Source organism: Humulus lupulus, chromosome 6 (assembly GCF_963169125.1).
Source record: "Humulus lupulus chromosome 6, drHumLupu1.1, whole genome shotgun sequence".
NCBI classification, from domain to species: Eukaryota; Viridiplantae; Streptophyta; class Magnoliopsida; order Rosales; family Cannabaceae; genus Humulus; species Humulus lupulus.
The window spans coordinates 220,667,895-220,688,354 of NC_084798.1; the positions used below are offsets into that span (position 1 = coordinate 220,667,895).

The 20,460-nt window shown below is 32.4% G+C and overlaps 3 protein-coding genes and 1 long non-coding RNA gene across 4 annotated transcripts; 2 read left to right on the forward strand and 2 right to left on the reverse strand.

Annotated features, from left to right (window-relative positions):
* Positions 1-3,482: 3,482 nt before the first annotated feature.
* On the forward strand, positions 3,483-8,217 carry LOC133783453 (protein DNA-DAMAGE INDUCIBLE 1). The gene is made up of 16 exons (XM_062223085.1): positions 3,483-3,605; positions 3,699-3,731; positions 3,879-4,006; positions 4,685-4,799; positions 5,089-5,205; positions 5,343-5,408; positions 5,604-5,666; positions 5,754-5,798; positions 6,000-6,061; positions 6,426-6,519; positions 6,657-6,749; positions 7,214-7,283; positions 7,386-7,456; positions 7,568-7,625; positions 7,796-7,821; positions 7,955-8,217. The coding sequence occupies exons 1-16, from the start codon at positions 3,540-3,542 to the stop codon at positions 8,081-8,083; spliced, it is 1,236 nt and encodes a 411-aa protein (XP_062079069.1). The 5' UTR covers positions 3,483-3,539; the 3' UTR covers positions 8,084-8,217.
* Positions 8,218-8,445: 228 nt separating this feature from the next.
* On the reverse strand, positions 8,446-9,987 carry LOC133783454 (uncharacterized). Its single transcript, XM_062223086.1, has 2 exons — positions 9,862-9,987; positions 8,446-9,119 (listed from the first exon to the last, which is right to left on the reverse strand). Exon 2 carries the CDS (start codon positions 9,099-9,101, stop codon positions 8,496-8,498), a length of 606 nt encoding a protein of 201 aa, XP_062079070.1. The 5' UTR covers positions 9,102-9,119; positions 9,862-9,987; the 3' UTR covers positions 8,446-8,495.
* Positions 9,988-11,374, forward strand: LOC133783455 (uncharacterized). The gene is made up of 2 exons (XR_009870899.1): positions 9,988-10,680; positions 10,993-11,374. It is a non-coding gene; the product is annotated as an uncharacterized LOC133783455 (long non-coding RNA).
* Positions 11,375-13,493: 2,119 nt separating this feature from the next.
* LOC133783456 (subtilisin-like protease SBT5.4) lies at positions 13,494-20,157 on the reverse strand. The gene is made up of 11 exons (XM_062223087.1): positions 19,974-20,157; positions 19,688-19,797; positions 19,512-19,606; positions 18,870-19,037; positions 18,099-18,210; positions 16,352-16,925; positions 15,441-15,499; positions 15,110-15,352; positions 14,892-15,006; positions 14,590-14,803; positions 13,494-14,154 (listed from the first exon to the last, which is right to left on the reverse strand). Exons 1-11 carry the CDS (start codon positions 20,073-20,075, stop codon positions 13,619-13,621), a joined length of 2,328 nt encoding a protein of 775 aa, XP_062079071.1. The 5' UTR covers positions 20,076-20,157; the 3' UTR covers positions 13,494-13,618.
* Between the last annotated feature and the right edge of the window lie 303 nt (positions 20,158-20,460).

Here is a 20,460-nt window from a genome sequence, read left to right on the forward strand (position 1 = left end):
GTTTTTTACTTTTCCTTTTTTTTTTCTCTTCTTCAAATCAACACTTCTTGTTATATTGTTAAACAAAAAATAAAAATAAAAGTTATCAAATGTATTTATTATTTTTTGTTTTTAAAAACAAAAAACACAAATAGTTATCAAACATATTTTTATTTTTAAAAAATAAAGAAACAAAAATAAAAATAATATATTCTATTTTTGTGTTTAAAAAATTCAAAAATAAATTAATTTTTACCAAACACAACCTATGAAATCAAGAAAGATGATTCCAAGCAATAATGTTCACAACAATACAACAGGCAATCTCAGTCACAAGTCATAACTCTGTTGTAGTAGCAGCAAAGAGAGAAATACCAACCAAATTAAAGAGTCTTCAGCAATCCCAACAAGTGATCAGTAAGAAGATCCCGGCAAATCTATTGTTTAGTACTCTTGAAAATAGAAACTCAGAAAATCAGTGAAAAAGAATAATTTTTAAAAAATAAAAGAAAATTTTATATTTATTTGTACAATTGCAAGTACATAAGTTTCAAATACTCTATGAAATAATAATAATGAGACGTGAATGGCTTGAGAACAAATCAGCTAAACACCAAATTCTTAGTCTCATGAGCAACTTATATATATAGAATATTTATTATTAGATTTATATTATGTTAGATTCTTTAATTGATCTTAGCAAACAGATATAAACCTGCATCGTGTTGAAATAGTAATGAGAAGAAAATAAACAAATTTGTACGAAAGAATTAATAATGACTTTTTCTAATGCAATCTTTGAATTAATCTATAAATCAAAATATATTTACTAAAATAATGACAAGGAAAAAAAAAAGTAGGTCGAGTAGAGGAGACAAGGAAAGTTACCTTGGGCTTAAGAGTTTATTACTTTCTGTTTCTTCGATTAGTATGTTAGGAATGCGTTGAACTTTGGGCCAATCTTCCCCTGTTCCTTCCTTGCACCTGAGAATTAGCAGAGTGCATCCTTCTATGGACAAATAAGTAACACTCTTCGGCAGTTGTGCTACTGGTAAGCACGGTAGCTTTTCCAAATAAAGAAGTTCTAACCAATAAAGGGAGGGGACGTGGATTAAAAATATAAATGGGGACGGGGATGGGAGAACATTCCTCGCCAATTCACCGCCCCGTGTGTATTACTAATAATGTTACAATAGCAAAGTTTGGTTTCTTATTCTAATACATTTAATAAATTTATAAGTGTTTAAATTGAATTTTAAAAAATTGAAGGAGTAAATATGATGGTACATATGCTTTTGATCATTTGTAATTTTGTGGCAATAAAATTCATTTCTTTCATGATTATTATTTATTTCATAAGATATTATTCAAATGCACAAACAAAGTTGCATTGTTATTTCAAATATTGATGGTAAGTAAGTAAGACAAAAGAGCATTAGAGTTTGTTCTCTTATTTCTTTTTTCTTATAATTTGTATATATTAAATTATGCTACTTATAGTAAGCTTTTCAATATGAAAACTATATTAAATAAAAAATTCCTTGATCATTTGTCGTTTTTATTATTATTATTATTGTAATATGCACCAGAAGATAAGTTAGGAACCTATTTGGTGATAATATCATATATAATATATATGTAGGGCCGGTAGTGAGCATGTGAGTACAAGGAAAATTTTGATATTTTTATAATATGAATCACAAAATGGTATTTTTGTGAAATTTGAGGTCATTTTGTATAGAAATTTAATGGCATTACAAGCCCTTTTTAATTGAGGACTTCAGACACAAGTCTTACTTCCCTATCTCTTAAGTCGGTCCTATATATATATATATAAAAGACCAAAAGATTTCATTAAAAAAAAACTAAAACTAAAAGTCTAGTACAAATAGTTTAGATAATGGCAAGTCAAATGGGAGTGCAAAATACCAAAATAGTGCTAATATCACACCATATTACAATCAAACCGAACTTCATTTGTCCCACTATTATGTTGTCCAAATACGATGGAATACTGCAATTATGACAAAAAAAATTATCACTATTTTACTTTTTATATTAGTATTTAATAATAAAGTAATTGGTGAAAACTCGGGTCAAGTTTTAATTAATACCACCACAGATGAGCAAACGACAACACAAACCAATAGACTCACATAATATGACATACATGCCAAAACCATAATCATCAACAAGAATCATACTATCCAAGATAGTAAGTAACAGAACATTCCTAGAATACTTACTATCAAATCCCACACATGAGAACAATCCAAAAAAGAAAACATAAACCTAGAAAAGTTATAGTAAAGAAATAACAAAAACAACAAAATCAATAAAAATAACAACAAAACTAAATAGCATGAAAAAAAAGGTCAAAAAATTGCAACAAAATCTCGAGTAGAAAAAGTCTCGCTTTGTCCAATCTTAGGCTAAGAAAGCCACTCCAAGTGCCGCTGCAAAACCAACACCAAGCACCGTCGAGTAGCATTCCACTCTTCAATTCAAAGCCTCTCTCTACGAGGCAACTAGGGTTTTTTCGAGATGGTAATAACAAAATTCATAGAATATGTAAATGTTGATTAACATGAATCTTAATGTCTTCATTATATGTTTTAACATAACATGCATGTTACTTCTTATATGCACTTCTCAAGCCCCATATTGTAGTCCCTAAGCCTTCCTTAATTTTTGTTAGCGAAAGATCATAATCGACAACTACTTCACTCCACTCTTCCTCGGTCAGTCTCATTTTTCTATTCTTCCTTAAGTAAAGAAAACGTTGTCGTTTTAGTGCATAATTAAAAACGACATTAGCCTCACATTTTGGTATTTTTTCATTGTTCCATGAAGCAACACACTCTCTCTCTCTCTCTCAAACGACAATAGCTTTGGTAATTTTTAATTTAGCAAATAATTTGGTTTTGTTTTAAAAAAATTTCAGATATTTATGTTTCATAAAAAATTTAAGTAAAATACAAAGAAATAAGATAATATTATTATCTTTGTTAAATTTAATTAGGATTATACTCAATTAATTTTTTTTTTGTATTGATGTGTAAGATAATTAATTTTTCTTTTTTAGTTTTATTGAGACCAACATTAACATAAGGAAAGTTTTTTTATTTTGAATTTTAATAAAAAAAATTTATTTCCTATTTTATTTATATTTCAATAATAAATTTTCTATTTTATCTTTATTAAAAGCTTTTTTTATTATTTAAAAATTATTTTAGTTTAAATTTTAGAAAAACATGGTTGAAATTAAATTCAAACTAATTCAAAGTTAATTAGACTAGTACTAGAAAGGAAAATAAATTCAAAATTAATTTGATAAATTTTATCTGAAAAGCGACATTGTCGTTTGTTGGTGAAATATTCAAAAACGACAACAATTCAAGAGTTGCAAAACGTTGTCGTTTGATACGATTATCGTGTCTCCGAAGCCAGCCAAGTCCCCAATTTGTATATAAATAGTATTCCGGTGACTTCCTCACTACGAAGTCCTCAGATCCTTTTCCAACCAAAACAAAAAGAAGAAGTTGAAGAAGAAGAAGAAGATGAAGATCACTGTAATGAGCACCAACGATAACATCGTCACCTTAGACGTCGACCCTCATGAAACTGTATCAAACCCTTTTCTTCTTCTTTCTCAATTTCACTTTTGATATCACTTCTTCCATGGCTTTTGATATTCGTTTTGTTGGTTTTTGCGGTAGGTTGAAAATGTGAAAGCTTTACTCGAGGTTGAGGTAAGATGATGTTTGGTGAAGACATGGAAGAAAGAAGATTGCATTTTTTGTTTTTTTGAATGATTAAAAGCTTTGAATTGATAGATGGGATTTGGTTGGGAGAATTGATTTATGAATCTTTTTTGATTGTTTGGTTAATGTGAGCAGACTCATGTGCCGCTACAGCAGCAGCAGTTGCTTTACAATGGGAGGGAGATAAGGAATTCTGATAAGCTGAGTGGTGTGGGTGTTAAAGATGATGATTTGTTGATGATGGTACCGAATGCTGCATCTGGGTATGCTTGCTTTTCTTATTATAATAGACTCTCTCTTATATTGTTCTGTGATTGTTATGGAATTTTAAGATGTTTTATGAAATTGAATCTCTTAAAACTCATAGTTTGTGGACCAAAGATTCTTGCTTTACTTACTGTATGTTTTTGAAAGATGCATATTCTTAGACCCCAATTAAGAATTCTCAATTCAATAGCAAAAACAATAGGCGAAAACTGAGATGAATTGAAGGTTGATGGAAGTTGAAAATAGGCAAATCTAAGAGGGGGTGTTTAGTTAAACCAACTGATAAAATCATTCTAGAACCATGTCATATTCGAGATATCTCCACTCAATTTTATTACCCAAGACTCAAGAGGAGTAGCTCAAACGGTTAGGCATGTAAATTGCTCCCACGGGGTCTGAAGTTTGAGTCCTCTTAGCTACCTACATAGCAATTGCCATAGTTTCCTAATCCCCAAATATTCTTAGGATTAGGTGGGAGCCTAATTTTTAAAAATATATACTACTCTTGGCTCATCCACTTCCTAATTACGATGACCCATATACTCATCTATTACCCATTTACTATCAATATCCGGGTCTATCTCATATTACTGGCTGACACATCAAGTGAGTATAATTTGTGCATTTTCACTTTAATTGTTGCAAATTCAATGTTTTTCTTAATTTCTTTCCAGTGGCACTGCCTCCTCCAATGGGTTGGGCATGAATCCAGATGGCTCTGCTGCAAACCCCGAAGCTTTCCAGAGGCACATTCGAAGTGATTCCAATATGATGGCACAACTGTTTCAGGTAGAGGGGTTTTGTGTTTCTTATTAGGTTTTCTTTGTTTTCAACCGATTTTGAAGCATGTACTCTGGTCAAGTTTTCTCAATTAGAGTGGAGAATTCTGCAATTAAATGAATTGGGCTTTTTCATGTCATGGCATATCATCTTTGCCATTATTTATGATGTTCCATTATATGCATTGCAAGCTTTATCTTTTTTATGTGTGGTCTCTTGAAGAAATTCCAGTTTTTTTTTTAATATAAAAAAATATGTGTGGACTCTTTCTTGAAGAAATTTTGTTTCTCTTCTACAGAGCGATCCTGATTTAGCACAAGCTATTTCTGGGGACAATATCAATCGACTGCAGGAGCTTTTACGAGATCGTCATCGCCAAAGATCTGACATGCGGCGTCAACAAGATGAGGAGCTTGTAAGTTCATTGGTTTTGCCTATAGAACTTCTTACTGTGTAGTGCTTTTTGGACACACAATGTCAGTAGAATTAATTATAACTTTGTATTCGATCAAAGTGCAAATTTACCTATATTTTCTGTAATTGCGTGATTAGGCCCTTCTTTATGCTGATCCCTTTGATGTCGAAGCCCAAAAGAAAATTGAAGCTGCTATACAGCAGGTGATTGTTATATCCTTTGATACATTTAGTTTAATGCATGAACACATGTCACTCGATGTATATCTACAAACAAGTGTAATTTATGAATATTTAGTTAACACTTGATCAATGTGACTCTGTACTTCCTTTGGTTTAACTTATGAATATTTAGTTTATTTCATTAAATACAATTTTGTGTTTCTAAATCTTTTGCAGAAAGGAATTGATGAAAATTGGGCAGCTGCCCTGGAACATAACCCAGAAGCTTTTGCTAGGGTGGTATGTACAATATATAACTTCTATTTACTGTTCCTTTTCCCCTTCATTTTGAGTACTTCATTGGATCTTTTTCTTGAAACTCTTCAGGTTATGTTGTATGTTGACATGGAGGTCAATGGAGTACCTTTAAAGGTAATTGAAACTCTTAAGGATGTTGATTTTCTTTTCTTCAGCTTAAGTTTTTTGATTTGAAATGACCGACTGACATTCTTCGACATGTTTCGGTTTCTTGTTGAGTTCGGTTCCAATTGTTTTAGGCATTATAGACTGGATACATTTAGATGAATTGCAGTTTTTATACTATTGTTGCTTATTAAGATTTATTTTCTCCAGGCATTTGTTGATAGTGGAGCACAGTCAACAATTATATCAAAAAGCTGTGCCGAGCGTTGTGGGTATGTGCTTTATATGTATTTATATTCTGATTACGGTGCTTTATACAAAAGATTATCACTTGACAGTTGTAGCAATTTCCTACTAATTCTCACTTAAATTAACAATTGAGGGGTCATCATACTCTGTTGGTCCTTGCAGTTATGTTACGTGCTTTGATAAAAGAAACTTAGCTGAAGATATCATAAATCTACACGAATCTATTATTAATTTTTTGTTCAATTTTTATAATTAGAGTTATTAGATTGAGGAGGTAATTTTGTTGTTTTGTTTAGAAGATTCACGCACAACTCACTATGATTAGTGAATCAAGTGTTTAAGTGGAAAGGCTTCTTGTGGTTTTGTTTTTGGCAATGTTATCACCAGGTTGTTGAGGCTTTTAGATCGACGTTACAAGGGCATTGCTCTTGGTGTTGGTCAATCCGAGATATTGGGCAAAATACATGTAGCTCCAATAAAGGTAATGTATGGTACCCAGATTTAGATAATTTTATTCCAAGTCAATAAAGATTTCTTTCTTTGCAATGTAATTGTATTGCGTTAACCATCTTAAAATCCAAGTCTAACATCTCTTATTGGTAAAAATTATCTCTGTAGATTGGGAATATATTTTATCATTGTTCTTTCATGGTTCTCGATCAACCAAATATGGAGTTCCTTTTTGGACTGGATATGCTGCGTAAGCACCAGGTAGCTAATTGAATCCATAATAAGTAGTACATATAATCTATCTTGCTAATTCATAGCTGGGTTTATACTTTTTTGGACCCTGTGTTTTGTACCATTACCTGTTTGGACCCTGTGTTTTAAAAAATTACTTTTTGGAACTTATGTTTTGTAAAATGGTTAAAATAGAACCCTAAACCTGATTTTAGTCAATGATTTCTCAACTAAAATCACAAATAATTTACCAAACTAACAATTCAGAACAAAAATAAAATCATTCTGCTTGAAAACTGTATTGTTATATTCAATTTTTTCTTTATCAAAATTGAGTTTAGGGTTCTATTTTAACCATTTTACAAAATATAGGGTCTAAAAAATAATTTGTCAAAATATAAGGTCTAAATAAATAATGAGACAAAACACAGGTCCAAAAAAATATAAACTCTTCATAGTTTGTATATTTCTGAAACACCCTTGCACATATTCAGTGCAGTATAGATTTGAAGGATAATGTTTTGAGAGTGGGTGGAGGGGAGGTTGCTGTACCATTTTTGCAAGGTTGGTAATATTATCCATTCTTGTTTAATTAGCTTGAATTTACTCACGGTCAAGCTTTTTGAAAGTGGTTGACCGATCAATATGACATGAGACCCTTTTCAGAAAAAGACATACCATCACATTTCCTGGATGAACAAAGGCTTGCCAAAGAAGCATCCAGCTCCGGAGCCGGGGTGAGACATACCATCTTTTCTTGTCTAATCTTAAATGTTCTTGGTAAACCATGAGGTGATGTTGTAAGAGTCCCATCTAAGCTTTTTCTTTCCTTTGTTCCTACTCTTCAGGGGACATCAGGAACAGCGGATGGGAGCAAAAATGCATCACCAGGAGCCCAGTCTTCAGGTGAGTTTCCAATTTAGATGACACAGTAGTCTTTTGCTTAACTTAAGGGAAATTTAGTTAGTTGCGGACATTCAATTATTGTATAAGTTGTGTTTAGGAACTAATAGTAGTGTTCTCTTTTACATTTTACTTATTTTTACAAGTTAAAGACTTTTTCTTTCTTTCTACAGGAGGTGCTCATGGTGGCACTACTCAGGTAAAGTAGTCCATGCCTTGTTGCCTTGTGCCTTATTTCATTCTCAAGAATCACTGATTTCCCTAAATATTAGGACCCCATTGAGCAAGGTAGAAAGAAATCATCTAAACATTCTATTCTTGCTTGACTCCAGGGATCTGATTTCGAAAGCAAAATTTCGAAGCTGGTTGAGCTTGGATTTGGAAGAGAAGCAGTCATAGAAGCTCTCAAGTTATGCAATGGAAATGAGGATCAAGCAGCTGGATTTCTTTTCGGGGGCTAAATTATTCTAGCTCATTTTTTATAGCATTTTTTTTTTCCTTGAATTATGTTTCCATTGGAATTTCATTTAAAAGTCAAATTGTTGATAACACTAAACTCTTTTTAAATATAAATTGTTGATAACATTAAACTTTACTACAAACTAGTCTTGCAATTCAAGTGAGTGATGTTTCATAACTATTTTCCTAATCATTGTTATGTGGTACCTGAAAAAGACTTGAACTTGGAACATAAGGTTCCTTATTTTTACAGATAAAATTCATATCATACTATACATTATCCATCATAAAAGATTGAACAGTGAAATCACAAACTTTTATAATCTAAGCTATCATTCATTCAAGAAAGTGGTTGTGCTAAGTATTGAAGTTAAAACCTAAATTTTTATAACATCAAAGTCAAAACCACACAAATCAAAACCTCTCTGCCAATCTAGCAGAAACAGCTCTTAGTTTTGAGTATACCTTTCCGGCAGGTGAACCTAAAATAAGGCTGCAAAGAGAGTCTCTTGCAACCTTAATATTGGCAAAAGACCCCAATATATGAATCTTAGTATCAGCAATAACAATCCTAGTCTTTGTAGCATTTTCAATAGCAAACTTGGTTTTACCACCTTTACCAGAAACTCTTCCAATGGTCCTAGACAAGTGCTCTCCTCTAAGTGTCTTGACATCTTTGATCTCGAAAGACTCCACATAGAGCTCGTCCAAACGCAAGAGCGCAATCGCGTCTACAACATCGTAGCCGAGCATGAAGGCATGGACGAAATCCGCACTCTTTTGAAGATTACTGATGTCTGGTGTGTCCACTCTAGTCTTCAATTCGACCTTTCGAGCTTTGAGGTTCATTCGGATATCGATCTTCATCTGTTCATACACAGGGGTGTAGATATCCATCCAAGCTTTCTTTAGAGGCGAGTATCGATGCGATGGGACAGAGACCTTTCGGAACTGAACTCGGCCATCAGACATCTCATGAGCCTTTAATGGCTCAAAGAGTGGTTTTTGTGGCATTTCCATTGAGTCAAAATTCAATACCTACTCGTAACATAACAACATACACACAAAAGTCACATACTTTGCGGATCAAAACTAATTCAATATGTTATATAAAACATGACAATACATAATGGTAACATATTAGTTAAATTTAATCGCTAGTCTCTATACAATATGAGCATAACAATTAAGAGAACAAATTAAAAATAAAAGAAAACTCCTTTTTTTGCCTTAAAGATTGAACTTTTCATTAAAAGAATTTAATAGCTAAGTCTATACAACGTGATCATATAATTATAACAATTAATAGAACAAATTATAATAATAAAAAAAAATCTTTTTCCCTTAAAGATTGAACTTTTCACTAAAATAACTTAATAGCTAGTCTCGATACAATATGATCATATAATTATAGCAATTAAGAGAACAAATTACTAATCAAAGAAAACCCTTTTCCCCTTAAAGATTCAACTTTTCATCAAAAGAATTCAATAGCTAAGTATCTATACAACACGACCATAAAATTAAAACAATTAAGAAAACACATTACTAATCAGAGATTTTTCCCCTTCTTCTCTTAAAGATTGAACTTTTAATTAAAAGAACAAAAATAATGGCACTTTCAAAAAACAAAAGTGCCAAATCTTTTGATAACAAATCAATACCCGATTAGATTACTAATTAAGCCAAAATAAACTCCACACGCCCTTCAAGACAAAAACTTCATATATATCAAGAATGATTAAAAAAAAACATCAAATATAAGGATTTTTTCAATTACCAGAATGAGGAAGGGAATAAAGATGGTGACCCTTTAGATCAAAAAGCAAGAAGAGAAGACAAAAGTTGAGATAAGCAGCAACACCGTCGTCTCTGGTTCTTAAGCCAGAAACAACGGCACCCAACTGAAAGAGGTAGAGAAAAATTGAAGGGTTTTAGCTTTTATACCTTGGCAGCAATATTTTGGGCCAGGCCCAACCTATCCGAAGAAACTCCTCGGCCCATAAAAATATGAACTTGCCAACGGCCCAGGTGAGTCAACCGCGTTGACTCACTGTCAGCTCAGCTCAACAAATGGACGGTGCAGAAAGCTAGAAACTCAGTGTGTTAGCATCTCAAGGCAAACCAACGGTCAGAGATGAGAAGGGTTGGGATGGCACCCATATATAAAGTCGAGTAAAGGATCACTTGGGAATTGAGATTAGAGAGAGCCGCCATTGCAAAGTCTGCTTCGGAGTGTCACTAATGGAGAACAAGGAGAGGAAAGGATTTTCAGAAGCTTATAGTGTGGGTGAGTAGGAAAGATAAGATTTTTACTCACTTGGTTTGATCAAACAAAACAAGTGAAAGTGAAAAAAGAGTTGATCTTTCCTACTCCACCCATACCATACGTTTCCGATTATTCCTCCCTCTCCTTAGTTTCTTCCTTGCTAATCTTGGACTGTTCTAGCTGCTGTACTGCCAACTGGGTTTTGTTCAAACTTGTCTGTTTATGAATTTTATTAACTTAAAACCTTTCACGACAGATTCTGTTGCTGTTTTCTGTGCAGGTTTTGCTATTATATGTGGATGAAGAACTTCAGTTCTTGGTAGATCTTAGGTTGAATTTTCTATTTTTAGTGATATATATTGAAGAAATACCTTTAATAATACTGGATCAAACTTAATCTACCAAGTAGAACTAATCACTATCTTTTAATTCTTGGAGTTTTTTGTTTTTGTACTTCATGGATAAGATCCTTGAGACTATCAGTGTATATAATTTTTTTGTTATAATCCTTGTTTATTTTAGTAACCGTTGACTTAACATTACTTAACATAAGTTACTGATCATAATAAAAGAGAAACTTAAGCTGCAGGTGTGGCTTGTTTTAGGGTAAGAAGTTCAAGTAAACATCAATTGTCTTTGAAGAAGGTTAAGCTGTGGAATCTAAGCTAGCTGTGGAGGGGATCTTTTGAACAAGTCAGAGTGGGGTGTGAATTGGACTGCTCTTTTGGCTGAAGTCTTACTAATTTTAGTCTGATATTTAATGTCTTTTTGAGTGTATTGAAGAACTTTCTTTACGAATACTGGATCCAAAATGTTGAACTAACTAAGCAAGCACTTCCTTTTCTTTTCATTGTTGGATTTGTTTTTTGTTCTGCTTGAATTTCTTTTGTAAAGTACTTAATCTTACTAATATGATACATAAAACATGTACTTTCAGGTTAAAGATCCTTGAGACTGATCGTATGTAATAATTTATTTTACTCTTTCTTTTAATGAGCATGGCTTCAAATTCTTACCAACTTCATCTGGTGTGGCTTGTCATAATCAATTTTTCTGAATTTAGATTAGTTAGCTGAAGTGGATGACTTGGGACAATGGTGTGGCTTATTAGAGAGTATTTTGAGAGTATCATCCATTGTAAATTTGTAATTCCAGGCTAATTTTTTTTGATCTTTGTCCCTATAAGCTGTAATCATCAAATTTCATATCATAGAGACATGTCCAAAATTTATATCTCTGGATATGGCATGAACATAATAAGCAAAGGGTATTGTTCTGTAGGAAGAAAACTGAGAATAAAGGTGAAGATCAAAGCTATATAAAACAGAGTTCTAAGCTTATAATATCCAAAAGATTCAGATCAAACAGAATAAACAATTTAACAATGTTAGGATCAGAAACAAGTATTAAACAAATATGAAAATAAGGAAGAAGAACACCAGAAATTTTATCATGTTTAGCTAACAAATAGTTAGCCTACATCCAGCTTTTCTCAAGGGTTCTATTGATCTTTGGCAAATGTTACACCTCTGTTACAACAGCTCCAAATTGGTCTGAAATACACCAATCCTTTAAACAAGAAAGCTAGTAGATTACTAAGCTAATCTCTCCCAAAAACTCTCTGATTTTCACTCAAGAATGAACTCCTCATAATACAAAGATTTCCTTACACACTCATACAAGAATTCACTCAACTCTCCTAGGAATTACTTTCTGTATTAGAACTTCTTGATGAACATCTTCAATCTGAAAAACTAGAGCACTCTTTTCAGCTTTCTCTCCTTGTCGTTAGAATAATGAGCTACTCATATATATATACACATTGGTCTTCAAGAATTTGGACACCTCAGCAAGTTCTGTTTAAAAAGAACAAGAAACCAATATAACTGAAGTGTAATCGAAAATAAAGCTAATTAGTTATGTCATGATTACTATTTTTACCGCATGTTCCTTCCCAAAAGGATAAACTGTTCTGTTCTGTGGAAGCCTAACGAGTCAACTAGCTCACCTCCTATTTGAATTATAGTATTCTTGATTGTTTTCCCTTCAGCTCATTGATTCATTGATAGGAAGTAACTTTCTTCAAATCATGCTCTAGTGACTGGAATTGATGAAAGTTATGCTTGTCACAAATGGTCGAATCCCTCCTATACTTACATAGCAATTGTTATATTTTCTTCTGATCTTTGCAACCAATTATTGTAGGATTAGCCGAAAAACTTTATTAAAAAAAATTATGCAGCTTTGTAAAACATTGCACATAAGTTTGGTTTGGCAGCTACAATGTTCTACTTATATTCACTGTTTTGTTATCATAATCTTCTTTACTTATTTGGATATATATAAATTGTATATATATATATATATATTTCATTTGAAGTTCTTTCTTTTTCTGCTCAAGTTCTAAGAATTTACCGATGTGCTGGTAGAATATCAGAATAAAAACCATTGCTTTCAAGAACACATTTTTCATATTCTTTTGCAAGGGAGGATAATAATTATGTAGCATCGAGTCTTAGGGAATATTACCAGAGTTGAAGCTCCCAATAATAGAACGAATGATTAGACCACTTCTTTCTAATCTAAGACAGTCCTATGAACTAGTTATATGCATTTTAATTCCTACGTTTAAGAAATCCTAGCACCATATATGGATGGACAAGTACTGGTCGAATTACATTGAATATAACAATTGTTTCCAAAATATGATCACTAGTCCAATTATATTCTAGGAAATTTTTATTAGTATTAGAATATATTTAGTATAGGGTTTATACTATTTTGGACCCTGTTTTTTGTCTTATTATTTGTTTGGACCCTGTATTTTGACAAATTACTTTTTGGACCCTATGTTTTGTAAAATGGTTAAAATAAAACTCTAAACTCACTTTTGATGAAGAAAAAATTGAATATAACAACACAGTTTTTAAGCAGAATGATTTTATTTTTGTTCTGAATTGTTAGTATTTTTGTTCTGAATTGTTAGTTTGGTAAATTATTTGTGATTTTAGTTGAGAAAATATTGACCAAAATCGGGTTTAGGGTTCTATTTTAACAATTTTACAAAATATAGAGTCTAAAAAATAATTTATAAAAACACAGGGTCTAAACAGATAATAAGATAAAATAAATAATGCAAAAAAATATAAACCCACAATTATATTATGACAGAAAATACATGTACTTTTTGGATGAAGGCCTTGAATATATATATATATATATATATTGTACATACTCTTCTGCCATGCTACTGTATTTCTCATGTCTTCTAGTATTTGACTACTATGGGACTCCTAACATTGCGTTTTCCATCAGACCATTTCAATTGTCCAAACACATAGTCTTTGGGCTTCCCAACAACTTTTGGCTTCAAAATAATCTCAAATTTCTTTTCTTCACCAACTTTGCTAAATTTTAAGCTTGTGGGCTTAACATATACAAGAACTCCAACTGGGGCTCTCACATATGCTTTGTAGGTACCTGGTGGGCCAACAGTCTTAACTTTTCTAGTGATTGTCACTGATTGTGAACTTAAATCAGTAATTGTAATGGAAGGGTAGTTGAAGTTGGCAAGAGTGAACGATTTGGAACATTTATATGGTTTGTTATAGAAAAGTTTAACCAATGTTTCGTTGTAGCCATGAGCACATAAAAAGTTCAAATAATCATCAATAGTTCTGTCATAGACAAGTCCAGGGTCCATAGCTCGGTTTGGTTGGATGTGGCCTGAACCATATTCAAATGGTGTTGCTTTTTTCATGTTATAGTCCAACATTGGCTCATTGTTGTTATCTTGAACTCTTGCTGCAAATGGATTAGGTTAATAAGAAATAAAGAATTGTAGCACTAGTATATATATATATAGATAGGGGAATTCTGGTGGGGCCTTCAGTGTTCTCGACCTGTAAACAGTTTCGGTGCGATTTTTTGTATAGAGCATCGTGCAAATTTTCAGAAAATTTTGAATAGTTTACAATACCGAAAACTAAGCTCAAACATGTTATTGCACGCTTGACTAATTTTTTTTATGCGGGCGGAAAGCAATATGTGAATTTAGTTTTCGGTACTGTAAACTATTCAGAATTTTCTGAAAATTTGCAGGATGCTCTAAATAGTTACAATATACACAGTCATAAAAAAATTCGCACAAAAAACTATTAACGGGTCGAGAACACTGAGAGCCCCACCAGTAGGGCTTAAAGTGAAGCCCCAGAAGAATTGTCCTATATGTATATATACCTGTAGTCGTTATAGCTGAATGAAGTGCAGCCGGACTCCAATCTGGATGAAGGACTTTGAGAAGGCCAATAATCCCAGAAACATGAGGGCATGACATTGAAGTTCCTGAGTCTGCCTTGAATTGGACCCGACGCCTATCAAATGCTTCCATAGTTGGTGCAACAGATTCACTGTATGCAGCAATGATATTATCTCCTGGTGCTGTGATATCCGGCTGTATGTGCAATGGAGAAACCAAGTTAACATTTCAATAAAGAAAACAAAGAAGATTTTCATCAAGAAATGAATTGGTAAAAGTAGACATTGAGTAAAGCTGGCTGAATGACATCAGGTCCTCTTGATGAGAAAAAAGCCATAGCTGGGGCTGGCTTTACTCCTACTTCAGTCTTTGGTTGAGTTATGTAAGCCATGGGAGTCCTGAATCATTCATCATAAGTATCACAAGTCAAAACACAATGATTTATTATTCTCTTGGATAAAAACTATACAGTATAACCAACTCATGATTTTTGATTAGTACTTAGTAGTGTTGAAATATTCAAATATGAGATTGCTTTCTGTGACATTGAGATGAGAAGCAGGTAGCACATGAGCCTCGGGAAAGATTTCATCCTCAGCTAAATTCACCAGAATCATTCCAACGGCACCCGCAAGAGAAGCTTGGTTGCCCTTTTCGAGTGTCGAAGTCTCATCCCCAACAACACAAACCAAAATTGTCCCCTTAATCTGCTTTGGATCAAGGCTTTTAGGCTTGCAATATCCACTGAATAAACACATACAAACTATTATTAGTTATACATACAAGTACTTAACATTCATGTCTATTGCTTATTTCTTTATACCATACTCACCCATAGGTCAATGGATAAAACTTCTGAGATGGCAAGCCACTTGAAGAAAGACTTGCTCCCTGTCAATATAGTACAACAACATACTATTTTTGGTTATGTTATGGAAAAGACATTGAGAGAGACTTGAGGGGGTGTCTTGTAAGTGTCTTACTTTGTGTATTTTGTATTGTGGCAATTTCATGATTCATCTGTTAGTTTTTCAGTTCCATCTGTATTTTGTATTTTGACAGTATTTCGGTTCATCTGTTATTTTGCCAGTTGCATCTGGCAGTTGGATATTGTTTTAATTGACTGTTTGCTTACGTGACTTTGTTTAGTGTGACTGAATTGTTAGGTTTCGAGTTTTTCAGTGGGTGTTGAGTTAATTGGTTTTCTTAACAATTTTCTGTTTTGAGTGTGGCTGGATATTTGAATTGGTTAGAACTCAGATCTAAAATTGGTTAAGTTTTTTTTCTCAGCTCAGTGAGTTTGTGTGGGTTTTTCGTATGGTTTGTTTTTGTTGTCTTTCTTTTACAGGTTGAAGAACTTGATCTTCAGAGGGTGTTCATCCACGGCTAGCTGTGATTGTTCGTCAGGCTGAGTATTGGAAGAAAGTTAGATCTGCAAGAGTTCAAGTGTAAAGATTCAAATAGATCAAGCTAAGGAATTTTGCAAGAGAGACAAGTATAGATGATTTACTGTTTTGGTTGTAAAATCGGAGATACTGTGTAGAACTTGCAATTTCTATCTTAGTGGAATTCTTTTTCTGGACTAGGTCCCAATGATTAGCCATTACTTTGTGTAGTGGTGAACCTTGTAAAAATTGCTTGGTGTGATTCTTTTACTTACTCTTTGTTATTTCTTTAAATCTTGTTTTACTTCTTCAATATTATAGATTCTTAGGTAGTTTATCACCTTCATGTCTTAATTACCTTAAGGTGCTTTTTGTTGCCTAGAGATACATAACTATTGAACTCACGGTCGAGTGTGCTTGCTGCTACGGTTACCATCCATGGTGACGAATCAGTTACAGTCCCTGGATCAGGTCCATCATTGCCAGCTGAAGCAACCACAACAATGTTATTCATAACAGCATGGAAACTCCCTATGGAAACCGCGTCTTGAAAGTATTCTGTTGGTTCATCAGGACCGATAGAGACTGAAAGTATGTCGACACCATCACTAATTGCAGCATCAAAGCCAGCCATAACATCGGCATCAACATAATCACGACCATCATTAGCTGGAAGCCAACCACCGATCTTGTAAGCGGCCACACGGGCTTTGGGAGATCCACCCTTTGCCGTGCCATTCCCATTGCCAAACATATTTGCTCCAATGACAAAGCTACCTCCTGCTGTGGAAAGAGTATGAGTCCCATGGCCTCGAACATCTCGACTGGTGAAAAAGTTTGCCTTGTGTACAGAGGATGGAGTGGAAGAAGCGTTGAGAGTCTTTAGATACGCAAAGTAGCCTTTGTTGAAGTACTTAGCGCCTATTAGCTTCCTAGTGGCATGGAAAGTAGAGTCGATAGATATTATTGGATTTTAAAACATGCATAGTGACATTTAGAGATATGTATTCTTGAGGATAAGCTATACTTACAATGAACACACATCAATAGGTGGTGGATTTTTTTTTCCTTAACCAAAGTAAGGGTCTGACATTGGTTTGCCGGCCTGATTGGTTCGTGATTGGAAAATTGCATTTTAAAAAAGAGTGTTTCTAAAATAAAATTTGAATTTATAGTTTGAAAATATGTTTTTGAAAATGTGATTGATTCAGTATCTGAAAACTGCTTTTTGGTTTTAAAAAACTGAAAATGTGATTGGTATGGAATCTAAAAATATAAAAAAGTGATAAATTCGTAGGATTTTAGGATATAGTGATTTGGAATTAGAGAAAACGTGATTTTCTTGTTTTTGATTTTATAACACAAGATTAGAATACTAATTTGAATTTTATTTTCAAAAACATTTCACCAATCACTTATTCTTGTAGGTCCCACTGTTTTCAAGTTTTTAAAATGATAAAATTGGATTTGGATACTCTACCAATCACATTAAAAGTATGTTTCTGAAATAAAAATATGAATTTATAGTCTGAAAACATGTTTTTGAAAATATAATTAGTTTCGTATCTAAAAACTGTTTTTGAGTTTTAAAAATTGAATGTGTCATTAGTAGGGAATTTGAAAATATAAAACAATGATAGATTTGTAGGATTTTAGGATACAATAATTTGGAATCAGTGAAAACATGATTTTATTGTTTTTTATTTTAAAACACAAAATTAGAAAACTTATTTGAATTTTATTTTCAAAACCATCTTACCAATCAATTATTCTTGTACGTTCCATTGTTTTCAAGTTTTTAAAATGATAAAATGGAATTTGGATACTATACCAATCAGACCCTAATTTTTTTTTCGAATTCTATTTTAGGCACTGTAAACTATTTAAATTTAAAAAAAAATTTGCAGTAAGGATATCGTAACTACAATGAACATTGCCATAAAACAGAAGATTGACGAAGAGATTAAAATAGGAGATTGACCACATTACTCCTCGTAACTAAAATATATGTCGGACACGAAGAATATAAATGATATTATTTGAGTTTGTGTATAAAAACTTAAAATCTAACTGTTACTTTTATTATTATAGAGAAGAGAACTGACCTATTACACTTGAATGTATCGTTAATAACTGGTTGACAACTTCCACGCCACCTTGATGGAATAGGTCCAATTCCTTCGTATTCAGCAAAACTCTTGGATTCAGACCAAACACCTATCAAAACAACAATCACTATATATCCTTAAAAAAGACTAACATTATTATCATCTATAACTACATATACAACAAGATCCAACCTTGAGAGGTTGAAGACCTAAATTAAAGTAAAATTATGGGGTCTCCAATGTAAATATATTTTTAGTATATATATAAAAAAAATGGCATTTTTCTAAAGCCTATGTAAATAATATCATTTTAAAAAAGTTTAGAACCCACTATTAGGCGAGGCCCATAATAAGCAGGGCCGATCTAATATATATTTTAGTAAAGAATACACATAGCATTGTAAATTTTAAAAATAGTTTGTAACAGTTTTGTTATTACTTGTTACAATTTTCTATTTTGGTTACAAAACTGTATTGTTATAAATTTGCAAACTTTGTTTTTTTTAAATTCCATATTTATGATTATGCCCCTCTGTATTTTTATAATTTTTTTTTTTCAAATTTCATATTTTTAGTATTTTTTTTAAAATTTAGGTATTTTTATAAACTCCATAATCCAAGTCACTTGTCGAGTAACTTGTATTTTCTATAGATTAGTGAGAGTGGATTATTGGTTATTTGTTTTGGAATGAGACAAGTTCAACTTGCAAGTGTGATTGGTCTTAATAAACTAAATAATAAGAAAAATATATAATCAATTATAGATACCAGTGTCCAGGTTTCCAATAATGATATCTTCACCAAAGCTTGCTTTCGTCCAAATAGATTGAGAAGGAACAACACCACCTTTTCTTTCCAATCCAAGAAATTCCCATGAATGAGTTGTGTGCAATTTCCCTCCTTTGCTCAAAAAAACTGATATTACATTTGGATGCTCTGTAATAATTAAGCAACATTTAAGAAATACATATAGTTACAATAAAATTTGTCACTAAAGAAAACTCATTTTACTTATGTCATCACTAAAAGTCTGTGGTGAAAACTATTAGTCCCAAAAATAATAATTTGTTGTCACTAAATGTATTTTTAGTCACAACAAACTTTATCACTAAAAATAATAGGTTGTGACTAGAATTACGTTAGTGATAACTTGCGATTATATATGAATTTTTTGTCACAGATAATTTTTTGTTGTGATTAAAAATGGCATTTAGTCACACAAAATATATGTTGTGACTAAAAAGTTGTCACTAAATGATACATTTATTTGTAGTGAGTATAAGGGAAGTTTGGAAAAATATATACATTTTTCTTAAAAAATTATGAAAAAAATATGTTTTTTTTACCAATTACTCCTAATCATAATAAACAGAATACATAATATATATATATATAGTTATAAAGTCTTACTTTGAATCTCTGCAACTTCTGCCTCATTAAGAAGTGCAGCAAAGCCATTAATATGTTTATTATAGGAATAAAAGATGGCATCTTTCGCTTTCTCACTGCACAAGAAAATCAAAGAATTATGTCTTCATTTTTATGATAAATAAAAAAAAAGATGTATGAGGATTGATTATTATTACCTTCCCAAGTATGATCCAAGAAAATTGTAATGAGAAGTTGTGGCCATTTCAAGATCAGCTGAGGAAGGGTTCCGACCATGAGAATGTGTTCCCATGTACACAATATAAGGCTGGATACATATATATATATATATATATATATGCATATACACATATAAAAAAAGAATCTCATCAAGTCCATTATTAGTAGTGAAATTTTTATGTATATTTATATAAAAATAAGCTTAATTCATCAGTTGAATGAAAGAGAAAAGAGAAGAGGGTTTTGTATGAGATATATGCTTGCCTTTTTATCAGTGGCTTGGGCTGGTGATTGGACCAAAATGGAAATAAGAATAATAATGGAAAGCATAGAAGAAGAAATTGCAGCACTACAATGTGGTGCCATTGTTTATTATCTTTGAGATAAAGAGATTGAATTGGAGAGAATGGCTGTGATTTCCCTCTCTATATATGCACAAACTAAAGTAACATATCATCTTGTGAACCACATTTCTTATTATTTGCTACATCTTTAGTTGGCACTATTACAAAAAAGACTTTTCTCTATGGTTTTTTTACTTAATACACTGCGGTTTTCAAGATTATTGAAAATCGTAGTGTATTCGACCACAGAGAAAAGTGGTACGCGGTTCTAGACCAAAAACTGCGGAGAAAAGTGACCCACTTCAAATTTTTTACTGCGTTTTTTTTTAAAACCGCAATAAAATAGGGCGCGGATATTAAATATAATTTTTTCGACTCTTTCAAACCTTTTCTCTGTGCTTTTTATT

What these genes read in the sequence shown, in the direction of transcription:
- LOC133783453 (XM_062223085.1), top strand. Translation starts at nt 3,540, where the DNA reads ATGAAGATCACTGTAATGAGCACCAACGATAACATCGTCACCTTAGAC. An exon ending in GTCAACAAGATGAGGAGCTT is followed by an intron (nt 5,206 to 5,342) that starts GTAAGTTCATTG and finishes TTGCGTGATTAG; the next exon opens with GCCCTTCTTTATGCTGATCC. An exon ending in TGCTGTACCATTTTTGCAAG is followed by an intron (nt 7,284 to 7,385) that starts GTTGGTAATATT and finishes GACCCTTTTCAG; the next exon opens with AAAAAGACATACCATCACAT.
- LOC133783454 (XM_062223086.1), bottom strand. Translation starts at nt 9,101, where the DNA reads ATGGAAATGCCACAAAAACCACTCTTTGAGCCATTAAAGGCTCATGAG.
- LOC133783456 (XM_062223087.1), bottom strand. Translation starts at nt 20,075, where the DNA reads ATGGCACCACATTGTAGTGCTGCAATTTCTTCTTCTATGCTTTCCATT. An exon ending in GATACATTCAAGTGTAATAG is followed by an intron (nt 16,926 to 18,098) that starts GTCAGTTCTCTT and finishes CCATGCCACTAG; the next exon opens with GAAGCTAATAGGCGCTAAGT. An exon ending in TTCAGCCAGCTTTACTCAAT is followed by an intron (nt 14,804 to 14,891) that starts GTCTACTTTTAC and finishes TTGCACATACAG; the next exon opens with CCGGATATCACAGCACCAGG.